Consider the following 20,721-nt stretch of genomic DNA (forward strand, 5'->3'; position numbering starts at 1 on the left):
GCTTCTCCATACAAACGTATGTAGTCCGTATTTTCCTCCCTAGATATTGACATTATAGAGAATATTTTTAACCATACTCGAAGCTGCGCCCATTCTTTTGTCATTTTTCTATTTTATAATTGATATGATATAAGCGAAAAATATTTCCCATTTAATTTTTTTAATGACCCTAACGGTCCTATAATATATAAAAGTTCCAAAAATCTAACGAAGGGGTATTTACACGTAGATGTAGTCCATGTACATCAAATTGTCAATAATAAATATCCAGAGAGGAAAATGGGGACCACGTTTGTATGGAAAGGCATATTCGGGGCGGTCGCCTACTATCGCCTTAATTAACTTGTTTAATTGAAAAAAATCTGGTTAGCGATGTCTATTGGCATGACTGACTTAATAAATCAGTATTAAGACTTCATTATGCCAGCCCATTGAGTGTTGTAATTAACACATTGGAAAAAATTTAATTGATTGATTTTGTACCTAGGTACCTACCTATCTACATTGCACGCGGTCGAATGCTGATAGCGAACCTGCGGCACCCTATCTGAGGCGGAGCCGGCACTCGTTGTTGGTTTTAGACGGTAGTCCTTTATTGGTTAGTCCGTCATCCCCCCTGGTTCCCCCGGACCAGGTGGCATGCGTAAACGCATTTCCCCAACGTAAAAAAAGGTACCTATCTACATATGACACAATATAATTATGTATTTATTTAATCAAACTTACTATTTAAGTACAAAAAACCTACAGTTATAAAATTAGTCCCAGATCGCCGTGAACGAGCAAGGTGCCCAAAAGGCTGGCCGTATTATCTCGCTGTGTGGCGATACTAAATGCGAAATAATGGCCAGCCCTCTGATCACCGGAAGCTTAGTACAGTCGACGCGCACTTGGCCCCCACGGCCCCAAAGTTTCTACTACATCATATTTTATGTATATGTATATGTATACATATCGTGTAAGATCAGATAGTGACTAAAATACGGACTACAAAAATATCCTACTCATAATCTAAATTACCTATCCTACTGCAGTGCAGTTACGGCTAGTTAACTAAAGTAAAATAAATATTTTCGTTCGTCGTTTACTAGAGATAGACCGTAAAAAGTCTGCAGCGATTTTGATAGCCCATGCAGTGCAAGTGTCATTTTAAACGTCAAACTTCTATGAAATTATGACGTATAAATAACACTTACACTGCGTAGGCTATCAAATCCGCTGCAGAGTTTTATTGGTGCGACTATATCACCATTTCCTACCACTGTACCCTTATTTTAGATTTTTTGATTGTTATTTAATTTATTTTTGAATGTATCAATTTCTGTCAAAATTAACCGATACCGGTTATAACCGATTATCGTTTTTTGCTCATAACTCATAACCAATTTTATACTTAAACGTGGTTACTACGTGGTAGTTAAAAAAAAGCGGCCAAGTGCGAGTCGGACTCGCCCATGAAAGGGTTCCGTAGCAGCAAGTAACTTAATATATTGCGATTTACGATTTATGACGTATTAAAAGAAACACTTACTAGGTCTCGTTCAAACCAATTTTCGGTGGAAGTTTGCATGGTTTGCATTTTTTGAGTTTCAGTTCTAAGTATGGGGAACCCCCTAAAATTTATTGTTCTTTTTTCTATGTTTGTGTGAAAATCTTAATGCGGTTCACAGAATACATCTACTTACCAAGTTTCAACCGTACCTATAGTTCTGTGAAACTGGAAGGAGGAGGAGGAAAAAAGTGACTGTGACATTCGGACGGACAGACAGACAGACATGACGAATCCATAAGGGTGTCGTTTTTTGCCATTTGGCTAATAATAAAACGTTGTGGGTAAACTATTCGTTCATTCGCTTTCTAGAAAACACCGAGTATCCGCTCGCTAGTAGCTCCGCGCCAAAACCTGTAAATTTGTAGACTTTCTTGAAATACTTATTTATATTGGATAATCGTATTAATCGTGCTTAAAGTTCTCCAGAATTAGGTTTGTGGCTAGAGATCGGATCGGACGGAGGGACGCTGGAGCTGCCGTACCTATATTCAGGCGTGCAGGTAGTTAACCTTAATAGTGGCCTGGCAAGTGCACGAGCTGGTCTCCGGGGCCCTAGCCGCCCGAAAAATAACGACCCAGCCCTCCAAGCCCAGGTTACTGACGAAGGAGCTCAAGTACACTGAGCCCTGATGAACCCAGAACGGAAGAACGGCAGCAGAAGTGGATGCCGCTGTAAAGGGTAGGTTGACGTACCGTCTCATACCACGGATTGACGTTTGGCTGAACCGAAGCTACGGCGAGGTCAACCCACAGACATCCTCCAGACTGAGCATAGTAGCTCTACCCCCTCTGCTACAAATACGGTAGTTTTACTCCATTTTCGAGTCGAAAGTGTCTTTGTGTGACGCCTGTGTCTTTGAACGGACCAATCACGGCACGGGACCTCGCTCACGTCGTCCCCCGCACCCCCGTATTTTTGGCAGCATCGGTTTACTGCTCGGAGTAATTAACAATGGAGACGCCATGTCTAAAATTTTCGGTACAAAATAGTCTGCCGTTTTTTGCGGGGGAGGGGCACATCAAATGTATAGGTACGTCATGTCAGATAAACGTCAGTCCATATATATGGTTGACATGTGGTTGACCATTGGCCACCTATTTTCGACAGAGGGGAACGCCTGTTAATGGCGGCTCCATTGTTAATTACTCCGAGGTTTACTGAAATAATTTATCTCAACTCCGTCTAGAGGATTCCTAGTCTATGGGTCAACCACTAGGTATCCGACACAGATGCTGTCAGGATATGGCTGCTTCCCAGCATATCTACATTGCTTCAAACACGATTATTCCCCGGAATGTCCCTCCTGCCTAGGGTTGCCATGTGGAAGAATTAAATGTCCTGATAAAAATCCTGACATCACCCTAAAAATCCGGATATTTCTTGTAGCAGAGATTTGGCGTAGCTTGAACGACGCCCTGGCGGCGCGCTGCTCTCTGCGCTGTACTGTATCGTGGATCTACTTTTCCCTTTCCCTATTACGCCCGATCCCGTAGCCCCCTCCCCGGGCGCGCATTTTATTTTTATAAGGTCATTCCTAAAAACCGCAATCCGGACAAAGGGTCAATCCGGACGTATGGCAACCCTACTCCTGCCCAAAAGTCCCTAAGGACGTGGAGCACGTGTTCTCTGTGTTTTAACTCGATGCGTAATGACCGCGCCTCTCCCCGAACAGGCAATCCAACCAGAGACACTGGTCGGCACAATGCTTTTATCAAAGACCGCTTGGGACGCGACTAGTACCTACTTTCGCGACCAAAGTACTTCAAGATCTTCGTTCCACAGAAAGGAAAAGAGCCAAAACCAAAAATGCTTAGAAGGAAAGACGCAGTGAATAGCCTAACGGCGGAATCCGTGAGGGCAGGCCGCGTAGCCAAGATGCTAATCGCTTACGCTCCATAGCGATCGAAACGCAACTGTCACTGTCGCACTAATATGGAAGAGTGATAGAGATCTGTCCGTCCGTCTGTCACATCGCTAATTATCTCGAGAACTAGATTTGATGAAATAGGTAAGTACATTGGAAGAGTAATTGTTTTATTTTATTTTTTATGGAAAATGCCCAATATAAAGAGGGGGCAAAATTTTAAAGTCTAGTTACTAATTGAAAGAGCTCGAATTGAACATTACAAAACAGTTTTTTGTAGTGAAATAAATTTACCTTTAAGGAAAATGGGAAAAACAAAATACCATTCCCCCGTCCCCTTATATATTTTTTACATAATATAATAACAATTATCATAAATATTACAGTATAAATATAATCACACCTCTATCTTGGAACCTTTTTTATTATCAAAAACATTTTCTAATTTAAGCCCCTTTAGAAGAAAAAGACTAAGAAATATATTTATTTGATACCAGGATAACTCTGCACTGATTTTTATAGCACAGACGTGCAATGATGATTTTGTAACAGTTCAAAAATCATCATTGCACGTCTGTGCTATAAAAATCGGTGCAGAGTTATCTTAGTCTGACTATAAATGTTATCGGCGATGATAGACGATGACTAGTGGGCACGATAGTGTAGAGGGCATGCTCGGCAGTCCCCGTCAGTCATCGTCTATCATCGCCTGCGACCCGTGAGTTTTCGTTTTTTTTGGCACGCATCATGGGAATCCGGGATGGGAATCACTGCGTTGTACAAATGTACAGGACCCCTATTCGACAAGCGACGTTTGACGTATCGTGTTGATCTCCCGTTGATGTGGGAAAAATCATAAGTTCTTGAATACGTACAATGTCAAAATTTGACATTAACAATCCACAGTTAGGGTGACAAGCAAACCAAACCGAACCACCCTTAGTTTAGAGTTGAGTTTTGGTTGTACCAAATTATATTATCCACCGTTGATAGAATCAACACTCAGTATGCAATAAAATCAACTGTTGATTTGACGTGGATGCGAAATCTGACAGTTGCACATGTCGAATTTGGCCCCAGTACATGTACATGCTCAGCACAGGCGTTCATGTGGTAGCTTGCACGATGATCTTGCCGATGATGACGATACATAATGATACTTCTTAATTAACATTCTAGTCTTTATCATGTTTGCTAGGAAATTCCATAGATATTCATGGTTCCAAATCTAGTGTCGATCTGAAATAAATTCATTTTAAGATTAATAGTCAGCTTCAGAGTTCAGACAACTACAACATGGATACAGAAACGACGATTACTTTGGGTATATCCATTGAGTTATTGTTTTAAATAGCTCAAAAATAGTTTGAAACATAATAATTTCCTCATAGGTGATGTGAAAAGCAGTATGTGTCACTACGCTCAGGATTCTATTTTAGAATCCCTGGTCTAGTCACGCTCGGGATTCTATTATATAATCCTTGTTCGGGATTCAATGTACGCCCACGCCACACGTGTCACAATATACTATTGTTGGTGCTTACAGCATTTCTCTTTTCAGAGGACAGTATTTCCAATTTGACACGCTGACCGTTTCCAACGGTAAAGGCCCCGTGAACTCCATGCATTGTAATCGTAAGTCCATGCATATGCTCTCGAGGGTCTGCCTGTAAATCATGGTATACTTGCAGACGAGCTCGGCGCTGAAAAATAAGTAGGAGTGATTAGTATATCATGAACAAACATAGAAGTTACCATTCTGGCACAAAGGGTGTTTGAGAAAATGAAACATCGATAAGTCTGTAACGGATTAATAGTTAAAAGATGTAACTTCTACTTGCTGTAAATTACCGACAAAATCAAAGAACGCAATCCATCATTTGCTCCATATGACCCCAGGAACGCGTGGTTATAATCGGTCGGGTTACTCGTTCTAGTTGTTGTTGTTTACTGTACCATGGCCATTTATAGCCTGCTAGTGTTAATTTAAGGAATAGGTACCTAACTACATAAATAAAATAAAATGAATAAAAATGCGTTACCCCACAAGTTCCCAGCAATTCAAAAGTTGTTTCATGCAGGGCGGTAGGAACAGCTGACCCTTATGTTTCACGTCGAAGTCCTCGGTCATTGGTTTAAAGAAGTTGTTGGCTTCGTATATGGTCTGCTCTAAAGTCCCTGTAACTGTTCATATACTGTAGGTTATTTGACATATTTTAGCTCATTTCTTGGAAAATTAAAAATAATCGTAAGTGAATCTCTTGCACCTTAATAGAGTACAGCCGCCGGCCGTCCGATTCATATATCGGAGCAGCTAAGGTGCTCAAAAATATCTGAACACGCCTGTTGTCAAGGCGCTAGAGTCTCCTCATCGGCCGCTCCGATAAGTATTACTGATAGTGACTGTACGAGTACCTATACAAGACAGACACACAAAACCTTCGACAAAATAACGATTTTGCATTACCTACATCCAGCTTCACATTATACCATTCAGGACCTCATACGATGTGCATAAAAATGTACTTATATTACTTATACAGTGGAACTCGGTAACTCGAGCCTAGATAAGGGGAAATCCTCGTTAAGGGGCTACCCGAGGTTTTCATCGATTTTTGACAAGTTTTAAATCGGATCTCATTTTTTTGCACTACAGATAGAATTATAAGACAAACGGTTATCGGTTTTTCAATCTTTTATCTCCGGTTTTTTTTTCGATGTGGCGCGCGCATAGCTCTTGTGAGGTTTTGTCCACCGGATATTGAAAGAAGAATACTTATTTCTGAAAAGTGTAGCACATTCAGTATTCATGATTTAAATATTCGCGCCTTAGTTAAGATGTTCGTTCTTTGATTCACTCTCTTCCGTCAGATCTGTTTAGCTAGTAACATGTAGTAGCGATAGTTTAATTGAAATAAAATATATTCCAGTGTTTGGAAGTGTAGTGTATTAATTAATTACCGCCCACCTCCGGCACCTAAATATATAACAAATTGGCGACGAGGATGGAAACTTAACTCCAAAGGTTTTACAAACCCTAAACCATTTATGCGCGCCGGATAAGCCCATAAAAAAGACTTATAAGGACCTAATAACCTTATTAGAGAACAGATATGCGAAGTCAACACGCAAGGTTTTAGACAGAACCGCATTTCGCTCAAGAAATCAAACGAAAGATGAAACTATAGAAGACTATGTCATTGAGTTAAAGAAATTAGTTAAACGCTGTGAGTTTAAGGATATGGATGACCAAGTTAAAGAAAAGCTTATTGAGGGGGTCAACAAACCCTTAATTAAATTCGAGATTATGAAGAATGGTGATGTTTCTTTAGACAAATTAATTATCATGGCTAGAACAGTTGAAGCGGCCTTAAAACAGTCAAAGGTGGAGCAGGAACTGGGTGAATCATCACATGGAGAGAAAGATATTTTTTATGCGAGCCGGCAGAATGCTGCGTCTACACCAAAAAGTCAGTCAAAGAAACAAAGGCAGGGTGGAAGTAGACCTCTACAAGCAGCTGCAGCTATGAAAAATGGTGTGAGATGTTTTGTTTGTGGTAAAGAGTGTTCATTAAAAAATAAGTTCTGCTCTGAGTGCGGCAAACAGGGCCATATTTTTAGCGTGTGTCGTGTGAGGCAAACAAAGACTGTGGATGTGATTGGTGAGGACAGTGTTGCAGAAGACATATACATAATTTGTTTAAAACTGAGGATGACAAGGAGATGTACTGTATGTATTCTTTTAATGCTTTGCTTGAAAAAAAAGTGCCTCCGCAGCATGTTAGCTTATTTGTTGAGGGACAGCCAGTCAAATTAGAATTGGATACTGGCTCTGAGGTTAACACAATAACATTTAATTAGAGGATTATAATAGTAAGGTAAGTACCCCTATTAACGAGGGGGTTAAGCAAGTTTCCCAAAAAGAGCCAAAAATTAAGCATAAACCGGCGGTGTATGGACCAAGACATATTTTTTTATGTTAGTTTGTTAATTAAAGTTTATATTATTTTAGTTTTTGGCCTTGATTTAGAAAATTATAAAGGAAAAAATAATTATCAAAACCAAAATGTCGAAATCGCCTATTACCGTGGTAATGGACCACTGTTACCCAAACACCGCGGATGTGGGTCCCTTTTTACGAGCGTAGATAACTCGTTGCATTTTTAGTTCCATAATTATGATAAATATTATTTATTTCACAATAATGGATAAAATATGGTATATTCAATACCTACGCTTTTCATATTATAAGACTTATTTAATTATTGAATTTTAAATAGAAATAGTTGGTTCCTTTAACGCTAAAAACATCGTGGGCGAATTACGAGCAAGTGTGATGCTGTCGAAATTCTTGTTTAATTTATTACCTACCTCTACGTTAAATAAATAGGTACTTAATTATTTCAACCGGACGTGGAGGGCAAATTGCGCCAAAACGTTCAAACTATCACAATTATATTCTACACAATACATATAGGTACAAGATCTGTGTAAGTTAATGTTAATGTTGTATGTTTGTGTTGTGTGTCTATTTTATATATAACATAAAATATATTTTTCTACTCCAGCACTTCTATTTGTCGATTAAATGACTGCCAGTGATATCTAAAGCAGCTACATTTGAAGCGCGGTGCGTAGGGGGCCGTGTCTTTTGTCTACATATATGATCACAAATATCACAATAGCCAAGAGTTGTATTAAAAAAAATCTATTTTCTAGGCAAAGATCTAAAAACCAATATTTACTTTGACTTTATATAATTATTATTTTATGTTTGCTGCCTTATAAAATATATTGTGTGCAACGGTACAACATTAGGTCTGAAAATTCTCGGGCCTGTCTTCGGCCCTTGAATTTTAAGAACCCTTTTATTATGTACTTGGTATACAAAAGAGTATCAAACATACCTATTAGGTATTTTAAGAACCTATTAATTTCGAAGCCATGAAAGTTTTGGGTGGGTCTGTATTAGGTTCTCATACAGCTTATTACCGAGTGATGTCTTATCTAACCATCGCTAAACGGTTCAATTCAAATAATTTTAAAACTCATTTACGACTAATCAAAATAAATAGTTATCTTGTACTTTTTTTAAAACGATCAATATGGATGATTCCAAATATTACAAAACAATGGTTAAAATAAACTTTATCACCATACTTCTGTTCTTATATCAATACTTGAACGAGTTTCTCATATAAGGGTTTCTAAGGAAACGTCTGAGAAGGTGTCTAAAATTGTATTCAAAATTAAGAGTTCTTGCTTAGATTTTATACCACGTTTATAGCTCTTTAGTTTTATAGGTGGTTAAATAATTCAATAACATCAAAAGTCAAGGAAATGTGCATTTATATATGAATATAAGATCACTCGAATCTAAAATACCGTTTCCGTTATTACCGAGGTATACCTCGAAATTAGGTGTCACACAAAGAAAATGGAACCTAACACCGAGGTTTTTAATTTCCTATTTTTTCCCTATTGGCGAGCAAATATCGCAAATAAAGTATTTGGGAATCATAAAGATAATAACTAAGAATCAATCTCAAGTCTTAGTCTTCCCATAATATTTACCATTATTACGCTATTCACTAAATAGAATACGCGTTTACTTACTTGAGGTGTTGCGTGTTAGTATGCAGCAACCAAATCTTGCGCTCTTGATACGCTAGTTTACGTTTTTCAATTTGTTTGTGTGATGTTTTCGTAGTAGTGTTATACTTATTCGACAGTCAAAAGATAAGGCTTTATTTCTGTGTTCTTAGATTCAAAGAAAGTTAATAAGCTTTCTTATTAAACGCTATTTTGTACATACCGCGGTAATGAATACCAATTTTAATGGGGTCGTTAATAGGGGTACTTACCTTATATTTCCAGATAAAAATTTTGAGAAAACAAATGTTGCATTCAAAAATTTTGACCAAAGTTTATCACAGCCAGTTGGTATGATTAAAAATGTAAATGTTGGTTGGGATGAAATGACAAGGCAAGTTGATATATAACTACATTGTGAGGAATGATAAACCTACAATTTTAGGTAGGGGCTGGTTAAAGGCTTTTGGACGGTGGCCTCTAGAGTTAGATAACAGAATATGTGAACAGAGGGTAAATGAAACTTGTGATCCGGTGCAAGGAATTAAAAATAAATTCATGGAAGTATTCACACCAGGGTGGGGTGATTTCAAAGGAGAACACATTACATTAAAATTAAAAGACAATGTGAAACCAAAATTTTTGCCGGTTAGACAGGTACCTTTTGCGCTTAAGGAAAAAGTAAAAAATAAAATTAATTGACTGTTAGAAAATAAAAGAATTGAGCCCGTTAAATATAGTGAGTGGGGTACACCAGTTGTTCCCGTTTTAAAAGCTGATGGCTCAGTGAGATTGTGCGGTGACTATAAAGTAACAATTAATCCATGCTTAGAAACTGACCATTACCCGCTCCCTCATATTGACAGCATATTTCAGACTCTTAAAAAAGGGGGTGAATACTACTGTGAGCTTGACCTTAAAGAAGCCTACTTACAAGCACCGTTAGATCCAGTTTCACAGACCCTGACTGTCATAAACACTGAATTTGGCATCTATAAATATCTGTACTTACCTTTTGGAGTGTGCACGGGGCCAGGCTCGTTCCAGAGGCTGATGAGCATGAAATTAAGTCATGTACCTAACACTATTGTTTTCATAGATAACATTTATATGTGTGGTAAAAATTTAAATGACATGTACAATACCTTAGAGGCTGTGCTATCAGTTTTAAAGGATTCAGGATTAAGACTTAAACCTCAAAAATGCAAATTGTTCCATAAAAGTATTGAGGTTTTCGGATATAAAATTCACAAAGATGGAATCTCCATTATCAAGGAAAACATACAGCCTATATTGGAGCTTCCACCACCTAATAGTATGACAATGCTCCGATCATTCCTTGGAAAAATTAATTATTACTCCAGGTTTTTGAAAGACATGGCAGCTATTCTGGCTCCATTATATGACTGCACAAAAAAGGCAAAATTTGAATGGTCGTTAGAATGTCAACAGTCCTTTGATGTAATAAAAAAGAAACTTGCAACTGCACAGGGTGTAAATCACTATGATCCAACATTGCCAATAATACTTTCATGTGACGCTTCATCTGAAGGCATTAGCGTGTCGGAAGCCGGTGTTGCTCGAAGGTTTAGCTAGTAACATGTAGTAGTGTCGGAAGCCGGTGTTGCTCGAAGAGTGCTGTGTTATCAAACAGAGGGTCTGACAATGTAATAAAACCTATTGCATTTGCAAGCAAAAAGCTTAATGACAGAGAGAAAAAATATTGCACTTTGGATAAAGAAGCAATGGCAGTTGTTTTCGGAATAACCAAGTTTTATAATTTTCTGTATTTTCTGAAGTTCCCTAACTATGCAAAAATTTTTTACTCCCCCTTACCACCCGGCGACTAACGGCGCCGCGGAGAGATTTGTTGAGACCTTTAAGTCCAATATTACTAAAATTGTGGATAGTGGAAAGCCACTCAATTATGCTATTAGCATATTTTTGTCAGATTATCGTAGTACACCTCATAAAGCTACTGGTGCGTCACCAGCCAAACTTATGTTGGGGAGAGAAATCAGGGGTCGTTTATCACTTTTGAGACCAACTCCAGTATTTTAAGATTTACTTTTAAAACAAAACAAGGTGGTAGATTCATTTGGTGGCTTTAGAAAAGCCATATTCCAAGTTGGGCTAAAGGCACTATTATTGAAGAATCAATTGCTGGAACAACCTATTACTTATATTGATGTAGATGGTTTGAGATGGAAAAGACATGTAAACCAGATATTAGAATGTAGTCAATAAGACTAAGGTTGTATTGGGGTTTCTATCGAGTTAAAACATAATTTGTTCACTAGTTATAAAACTTTATAATTTTATTTGCTATGCGGGGAAGAATGTAGTACATTCAGTATTCATGATTTAAATATTCGCGCCTTGGTTAAGATGTTCGTTCTTTGATTTACTCTCTTCCGTCAGATCTGTTTAGCTAGTAACATTTAGTAGCGATAGTTTAATTGAAATAAAATATATTCCAGTGTTTGGAAGTGTAGTGTATTAATTAATTACCGCCCACCTCCGGCACCTAAATATATAACAAAATGAAAACTTCTTTAGCGGCGCTGAGCACTTTTTAGGGTGGGGAAAAAATGATAAACACTTACATGAGTTATTGTGAAACATAAATAACATATAGTATTACTTTAAGGTAGGTACAAAAATATTATGTATTTGTCATGTTCAAATGTAACTTCAACTATGTAATAGTTATTTGTTTCACAATGGAGTAAAGTTGTTGTTTAACCGCTCGTGCTAATATTGATACCCGAGCAAGCGAAAGATTCCAAAATTGAACCACGAGCGTAACGAGTGGTTCGAAAAATAGAATTTTTAGCGTTGTAAGGGTTTCAAAGCACGAGGGTTAAACAAATCAAATCAAATCCAAATGAATGTTATTAAATATTTATCATCCTTTGCTATCAGTTTATGAAGTGGTAAAAATTATTAAAATACATTTAATATAGAGTATTGCTGCAATGTTCTGCCGCCAGAGTGCAGCACTAATTTGTTTAGTAAACCATAGAGTACCGAACTTATACATACTACGCCTTAAACAGTTTTATGACAAGTTTTTACTTATGATATTGATGCATCAAGGCGGTTTGTTTACAGGTGGCCTACCGCGAAACGCGAAAATCAAAATTTCGTAATCTCGGCCTCTACATCGATCGAATAAGCAAGACTGATAGAGTGGCAGAAACCGAACTTCCGATTGCGGTGTTTCACGGTAGCCCATGTGACTGAGATGGTGACGCCCTCTACGCAGAGTTTTGAGTAATATTCCCTATTGGCAAATAATACTTACAGTAGAGCGAAATTAAAAATACTGCGATTCCGGCCCCGCGCTTCATAGCGTCAACACACAGTACCTATATTTGTGCCGGACTAAATGATTCTGGGCGATGCCACTACTGTAATGCAATCTACTCGAGTAATAAAGAACTTGGCGCTTATTTGACGATGGATATAGGCATGTCTGACTAATCACAAAAATACAAGTAGGTAAATATTCGTGATTACGGCGCGATTCGGGAAATCTTAGCTCGCATTTGACGATTTTTCCTCTTCGTTTATGTTTGTTAAGCAAGTTAGGTTTATAAGCCAGATTTATGTCAAGCTCAAGTTCTGAACATGGGATCCATGAGGAATCGAGGAAACTCCTCAAATCTTAATAAAGGCATACGTATAGATTTTTTTGTATTTTCATCATAAAATCCAGCATTTACATTAAAAACTGTTGCATTTGATGAAGTGGAACTACTGATGATGATCAGAACAGAACTCTTCAACGACGCATAGTACCTACACGTTTGGTGATTTTAAATTTCGATTTTGACTTGAACTGGGACCCGGACTCTGTCCCTGAACCAGACTCATACCCGGATCCGGTTCGGACTCGGACCCAGATTCGGACCCGGACCCGGACTTGGACCCGGACCCAGACTAGGACCCGGACCCGGACTCGCACCCGGACTCGGACCCGGAATACCACTATGATAAACCACTGATTACCTACCATAAAATGTAATTATAAAGTATGATGATGCCAATCTTACTAGCCCCTCCCGCTCAAACTCCGCCCGTACACCGCACCGCATGCGCCGTTAAGTGGGTTAGATTAGGTTCGAACTGCGATCCTCACAGAACCGAACAAAAGTGGGTTAGGTTAGATTAGAACTGCGAGCCTTACAGAAACGAAATGCTACTAGAAAAGTGGGTTTGATTAGGTTCGAACTGCGATCCTCACAGAACCGAACTGCTATCAGAGAAGTGGGCGAGGTTAGTCTAGAACTACGACCCCTACAGAAACAAAATGCTACTAGAAAAGTGGGTGGTTTTACCTCCTTTTCTACATAGTGCACCATCTACTTACAAAAATCTTTCATCGGCCCCCATAGAAGTTGGTTTTTTTTTCTTAAAAATCATATTTTACCTCATGGTTGCGCTAGCTGTTTTAGGTCTAAGTAAATAAAGCGTATGTAGTTATACCTACAGTAGGTACAGTTATACATAACACGAGAGCACAAATGTACATATTTCCACAAAGTTTTTCTATACACACACATACCGCTGTAAAAACTAAACATCGTCCCTTCCGTCAGTTAGGTAAGTAAATAAAATTAACATAACTGTCAGATTATTTTTATTTAAATATATTTACACCGACAAATTTTACATGATGATTTCTAAGAAATTGTTTAAAACATTATAAAAGATAAGCAATAAGTTTTTTATATATTGATAAATATGTAGGTATATTCGTATATGATCACATCGAGAGACTTTTCAGTAATATTGCACTTATAATCTACGAGGCACTTCCAGCCTACACAAGTGAAAACTCACCACATGCGTATACCGAAACCAAAGCCCGTTTACATGTTAACTTACGACTAATAAGATCTAAACGAGAAGAATACTGACTTTAACTAATAAGCTAGTAAGTCAAACACAAATATCTGTTTATAAAGGGGATAGTACGAAGAAAGCCACATAAAATCTAACTGTATACCTACATGCTATGTCCGAACGTGGTGAGTTTAAGCACTTGTCTCTAATTACATTACTAATTTAATCACCGATACAGTAAGGCCCGTCACATAGTCCAAATGTGCCCCGAGTAACTTGCGCGCGGACAGTCGTATTTATACCGACTATTTGCATAAATATTAAAATACGATTGTGCGCCTGCGATGACAAGAAGTGAGCTTATATCTGTGTAAGTTCTTTTGGGACGCCGCACCAGTATCTGAATCCAACCCGTGTACCGTGTACTCATCAGTGGCTTCAACTTCAGTTATGGACCAATTGAGCCCACTAAAGTATATATTTATGCCACGACGACCACTGTAAATGGAATTAGCTACCACTAAATACAACGCTCTTCGCATAATGCTAATACAACTAAACGTATTGCATATTTTATTAATTAGTCGTATTTACCCGTATCTCTGTTAAATTATATCAACACAAAACAAATTTGGCATCATAATAACCTATAAGTATGTAGGTAATTTACAGAAATATTTTTTTAAGGTTCCGTATCCAAAGGGTGAAAGCGGGACCCTATTAATAAGACTCCGCTGTCCGTCTGTCTGTCTTTCCGTCACCGGGCTGTATCTCATGAACCGTGATAGCTAGGCAGTTGAAATTTTCACAGATGATGTATTTTTGTTGCCGCTATCACAACAAATACTAAGTATAATACATATGTATTATATTCTTCTTTCTTTCTTCTTCTTTCTTCGTTAAAATATAAATATAAAAATAAAAATAAAATAAATATTTAAGCGGGGCTCCCATACAACTAACGTGTTTTTTGCGTAGAACCCTTCGTGGCCGGTTTTTTAGCGTTATGTTGGCAACTAAAAGTTAATTGACCACCATTATATCCAACTACAAATTTAATACGATTATAGAGGTATAAGGTAGGAAGTTTTTAATTCGTTGGGTTGGGAGATTTGATTTCTGTAGCCTTTTTTAACCGACTTCCATTTTTAGATAGGGAGTTTAAGCGTTAGGTACTTACGTGCTTCATGTAAGTACGTTCAGGCGCTACCGAATATTAAAGCGGTTTATTGTAATTAAATAATTAATTTAATTGCTAATATGGGGTCATCCATTAATTACGTCACACGGATTTCTAGGTTTTTTGACCCCCCCCCCCCTCCTTGTCACACTTGGTCACATTTGGAAAACCCCTCCCCCCTAGTGTGACGTCACATTTTTTCTACTAAATCGCCAAATCGAATTAAGTAAGTCCCTAAGTATTATTAATATTTTATCAAAATATTTTTGACGATATAAATATTAGTAATTTTATAACCCAAAACTGCTTAGGAAAGAAAATTAAACGAATAAAAACGATTATCGTTTTAAAAACTTGTTATTTAAATGTACAGCGAATAAAATAATTTAAATAAATTTTCGGTTACTGATGAAGTTAAAGTGACGTCACAAAGTTTGTGTCTCCCTCCTCCCCCATGTCACAATATGTCACATTTTCTTGACCCCCTCCCTCCCCCTAAACGTGTGATGTAATTAATGGATGACCCCTATTTACTACATACTACAATACACATTACACAAAGATAAGCTCCCTCCTACACTTTCGTAATAGGCCGTAGTGATTCATTGGTAAAACTTAATATCTATTACCCTTTTATTAGTTTAGGCAGGTCCAAAGTTTACAAGATATTATACTTAGGTATAAGTAATGTATACGCATATGATTTTGTGTGGGCTCAGATTCGTAGTTTAGCCTGCACGGTTACAAAACGTGTCTACTTAAAATTATATACGATTAATTAATACTAAAGTAAAATGCACTTCAGGAATTTAGCATTGTACTGAATAAATAATCTTATAAAATAGCAAATTCTTATAAAATATTTTCGCTATCAAAGAAAGATATGTAGATATTGACTTGTGCACATTTTCATGAAATTAAAACAATACATATAAAATTATACGTCAATGTATAAAACAAATCAAATCATTGTTATAGCCAAGCCGAACATGCGGAAAAGATAAAATAAAATCGAGGGTATTTTGTCACAAATTTGGTTGTTTAAAGCTTAGTTATAAAAAAGTCCTATTTGAATACGAGTCAAAGGCGACTTTTATGATTCTGTTAATTCAGGCGACTGTTAATTATTAGATTATTACCTACTAATATCTGATAACTAGTAAAAATTGGTATACATTTTATTATATATCGGATAGTTAATTAAAAAGTCTTGTTGGGTAATTGTAGGAAATTCACTGCGTACCTTTTTTTTTCCTGTAGGTACCATCACGCTCTGCGAACGTTGCGCCATTTAGGGTCCTATCTAAATTGGTTGATGAGGGCTTAGTGCTCCGCATTTTAGAAACGAAATTTACCTTATGGCAATTATTTCTAATCCAGTAGTCTTAGCACGAATGCATTAGCAGTGTCAAACTGACATATTCGCTAATGTCTGCGTAACTTACTTTCTGTGCATCTCGCTCGTACTCGCATTAATATGCATATGAAGTATATTACGCGCACGCCAGCGAATAAGTCAGTGTCAAACTGGTGGTAGCCGAACATGGATCAGTAAACTTTGTAGAAGAAGTGGCAAATGCAGTAGAAACCACCAGTTTTAAGGATCTCAAAAGCCGCAAATGTTGTATTCAGTGGTGTAAGAATTCACTGGGGTAATTTTATGGATGAGAGAACCGCAATTTACCTCCAAATTTCGAATTCGAAGGTACAGTAAATATCAATTCATCTTATAATAGTTTAATATAATACATATAATGTATAAGCTCGTTTGCAAACCGATAACTCTTGTAAATAATAACAATACAAGCAATAGAGATACAAAATACAAATCAGTCAGTTTTTATATAGTGGGGCATTAACGGCAGCGAAGCTATTAAATATTATGGTTACATTTATTTCAATCATAAAAATGTAGTTTTATTTTCAGTTCCGTCTATACTTCATAGAATAGGTGACTGATAAGTACGTAGGTATATGCTAGGTATTTTATATTTTCTCTAAATAAGTTTTGGTTAAACAATCTAATTTCTAGACGGTTCAAAGGTACATACATCTACAACAAAGAGCGCAAATAACCTGATAAAATCTTATTGTAGCGTCACAATAACGTGTCGTATTTGTTTGACCGTTGCGTATCAGATATTAGGTGTTGAAGGTAACCACACCGTGTGAAGTAAAGACTTCGTATTTTCAATGGAGCATACAGATCACGAACTAGTTTCCCTTCCATAAAAATCATAACCTTTGTTTTTTTACAGATATTCTATACAAGTATAAAACGTTTACAGATTTAAATACACCTAAATGATAAAAAATACGGTTGCAGATAGTCAACTATCAAATTAACCAAGTCAATACTACGAGTATTGATTTATAGATTAGTACTTTAGTACCTAGATATAATAAGGGCATCAAATAAAATTCGATAGTCTTAAATATATACCTGGTCTAATTAATGTACTTCGGTAGACGGAGACTTTCGTTTGTTTCAGTCGAACTGAAGCTACTAAATATCTTAGATACCTACATACCTATATAAAGGCATGTACCTACCTATATAAGAGCTCATGAAGACACAGAGTACAAAATTCGTTTAGAAAAATATCGATCATTTATAGTGTTATACCTATATTTATAGTTTTTAGCTTTATAGGCCTCTTACTGAGGGAAGTAGTGTCACCCACTGTATGGGACGTGCAAATTTTGGTATTGGATGAATTCACTTGGCACAGATGTAGTATACGTAAAGCTAAACCACTCCAGCCCGGTAGCCATCCGCCACCCCCTGGTGGGTAGGCAGGGGGGCATCCAAAGTCACACGCCGCATATCGGCTTCTATTTACCTACCACCTCGAGTTTGGTATAATTTCCAGATAAATCGAGCATGAGGAATTCATTTTTGAGACTTTTGATGTACAGTTTAATAGGAAAAAAATATTGACAAATAAATCAAAATCGGTGTGCTATTTTTTTATTCAACTATTACTATTATCAGCCGAAACTAGAAATGCTAGAAAGTTGAAATTTGCACACCAGGTTACATTTATAATGTGTACAAGAGATAAGAAGCGATATTGAAAAATTCAACCCCTAAGGGGGTTAAAAAGGGGATGAAAATTTGTATGGGGTTCATGTTTTATTTTAAGCTAGGAATTTCAAACTTCGTTAAAAGACAATAATATACTATTAAAATACAAGAAAACTAATTTCAGCGTTTTTGAAAATTCATCCCCTAAGGTGGCGAAATAAAGGTTGAAAATTTGTATGGAAATCAAAAATTTTTCGAGTGTGGGGCTTGGAACTTTTTATATGTGCATATTATTAGAATATAAGAAAAGTAATTTCAGCTTTTTTAAAAAATTATCCTCTAACGTAACCACGTAAAGGAGTTGAAAGCTTGAATCCATTACAAATTACTTTGACTGCCCCCCCTGCCTACTGCCAGGGGGTGGCGGATGTCTACCGGGCTCAAATAGCTTAGCTTTACGTTTATTACATCTGTGCTAAGTGAATTCATCCGATACCAAAATTTGCACCTTATGAGTCTTATGACACTACTTCCCTCAGTATTTGGACTATTTGACATTTCGAAAGTTGGGAAAAGTTTTTACCTATTTTTCCATCATTTAACACCCATTTTTAATAAAGTCGTGTCTTAAAAAAGTATGTGTACTAACAAAAAAGTGCTTCATGTTTATTTTACTCTTTCGTTATTATTATTGATATTAGAGAACATAGGTGGTATATGCAGTAATTAAATGTAGGTACAAACTTTTTTAATGTCAAACTCGTGGTAAGCTGGTAAGGATCGGGGCCATTGGGGGTTAGGGATTTGGGAGTTAAGGGGTCAGGGATTAAGGGGTAGGGGAATGGCGGTTGAAGGGTTGCTGGTTCAGGGTCGAGGGGTTCCTGGATATGGGGTTGATGCGCTGTGAGGTTGAGTGATCGGGGGTTGATGGCTTGGGTTAGTGGCGGGGCGGAGGATGGATTTAGTGTAGTGACAGGAATCATAATTTCCCAAATGAACTCGAGAAAATTCCTGATCACATATATATTAAAGTAATAGGCACACGAATTTAATGTTAAACATGGTCTTGTTTTTCATTCATGCGTCGCGCTCTTAATAATGTGTTAAAACTAAAAATGGAAAAAAAAATGAAAAATGACTTCAAAAAGGGTGAAATAAAATATTATCCGTTTTTAAGTCTATGCGTTACCAACTGATATGTTTGAAGTCGGTGTCAAGCCAAGTAGTAATACCAGTAATACCAGTCAACAATAATCACCTTTATGGTTATAAATCTCATTAGAACTGTATTAATAACTTTTATGAATGTGTAAGTAATTCTGTCTGCCTCTTTGTCGTCTTTTCATGGCTAAACAACTGAACCGCTTTAGGTGAAATCTGGCAAGAATTCTCCTTGAATTGTTTTATATTTTGAAATGTATTCCTCTGGATAAAGGACGGGATATAACTCAGTCCCAATCCCACACTTGCGTGTTATAGATTGTTCCAGCATTACTAAGAAACGCTCTTTAAAAATACGACGGCATAAATGCATCTAGACACGCGGCAGCGTGTCAAGCCAAATTCAAGCAAAGGAACTGGCTAGCCAGCGCGTACGTAATATTACACAATATTACACGAACCACTTGGTGCCACTTTTGACCCTTCTATAACTCAAAACATCTTTAACGTAAACACATAAAACTACGTGTGTTTAATTATATCCATAAGGACATCTAGAAGCCCAAATTTCATGAAGCTCAAATCTAACCTACTTTAAGATCTCACATTTTTTTTAAATAACAGCAATTGTTATAGGTATCCAATAAAGCAAAGAAATAGAGTTTAATACTTGTTTATAATGTTATTTTGTTCCTATAAATACATATTTGGATTTTGCATAGAACTTGGCACTCATTTAGATCTCCATTCTTTTTGCGGCGAACCCCACAGCCAAGCATAATTTTTGTATTGAACTTGGCTCTCCTTTTTTACATTTATGTTTTTGGTGGGATTGGATTTACACTAATGTGCCGACAAACATGGTACGGACTGCGCCAAGAAGGTTTGATCCTGTGTTCTTAGGTACAGTCGACGTCAAATATATGTTTACACTTTTACACCTTATAGTTAGGGAGGCGAATAGGGGAATTTTCGCCAATACTCGAGCGTGGCAGTTTAAGATATGAGAGATACCTTAGACCTAATAGAACAACCTTGTAAAGTATTTAGCTCTATATGTAGTGACGCGCGCCTAGGATAGACGATCAGATTAGTAAAAAAAAATGGATAGTCTGAAATACTCGAGCGCGTCAGATTAAGATATTGGGGGTTGATTTTAGTGTTTAAAGACTAAATTTAACTAATCTGACGATAAGTCCTTGACGCCGCCGAGTTATAGGGTCGCGAACTTGTAAAAAAAAAACGTTAATCCGGCATTCTCGAGCGCGATTTTTTTATTTTTTATTTTGAAGAATATAATCTAAAACTTACTAAAAATACAAAATCTGCCGGTTTCCGCATGACCGGAAGTGTGGAGGAGCCATTTCGTCTTCCTAAGAACGCGTTGCGGCATATAAGTCGCGAACGATACATTTTACAAAAAAAAAGTTTAAATAAACAAAAAAGGTAATTTTATTTTACACAAAAAAGGTCTCTTTACATTTTTGTCCAA

General features: G+C 37.1%; 1 protein-coding gene across 1 annotated transcript; it reads right to left on the reverse strand.

Moving 5' to 3' along the window:
• Nucleotides 1-4,957: 4,957 nt before the first annotated feature.
• Nucleotides 4,958-12,370, reverse strand: LOC134679152 (uncharacterized). The gene is made up of 3 exons (XM_063538022.1): nucleotides 12,317-12,370; nucleotides 5,460-5,601; nucleotides 4,958-5,120 (listed from the first exon to the last, which is right to left on the reverse strand). Exons 1-3 carry the CDS (start codon nucleotides 12,360-12,362, stop codon nucleotides 4,958-4,960), a joined length of 351 nt encoding a protein of 116 aa, XP_063394092.1. The 5' UTR covers nucleotides 12,363-12,370.
• Between the last annotated feature and the right edge of the window lie 8,351 nt (nucleotides 12,371-20,721).

The sequence above is a fragment of the Cydia fagiglandana genome, chromosome Z (genome assembly GCF_963556715.1).
Source record: "Cydia fagiglandana chromosome Z, ilCydFagi1.1, whole genome shotgun sequence".
In the NCBI taxonomy this organism is placed as follows: domain Eukaryota; kingdom Metazoa; phylum Arthropoda; class Insecta; order Lepidoptera; family Tortricidae; genus Cydia; species Cydia fagiglandana.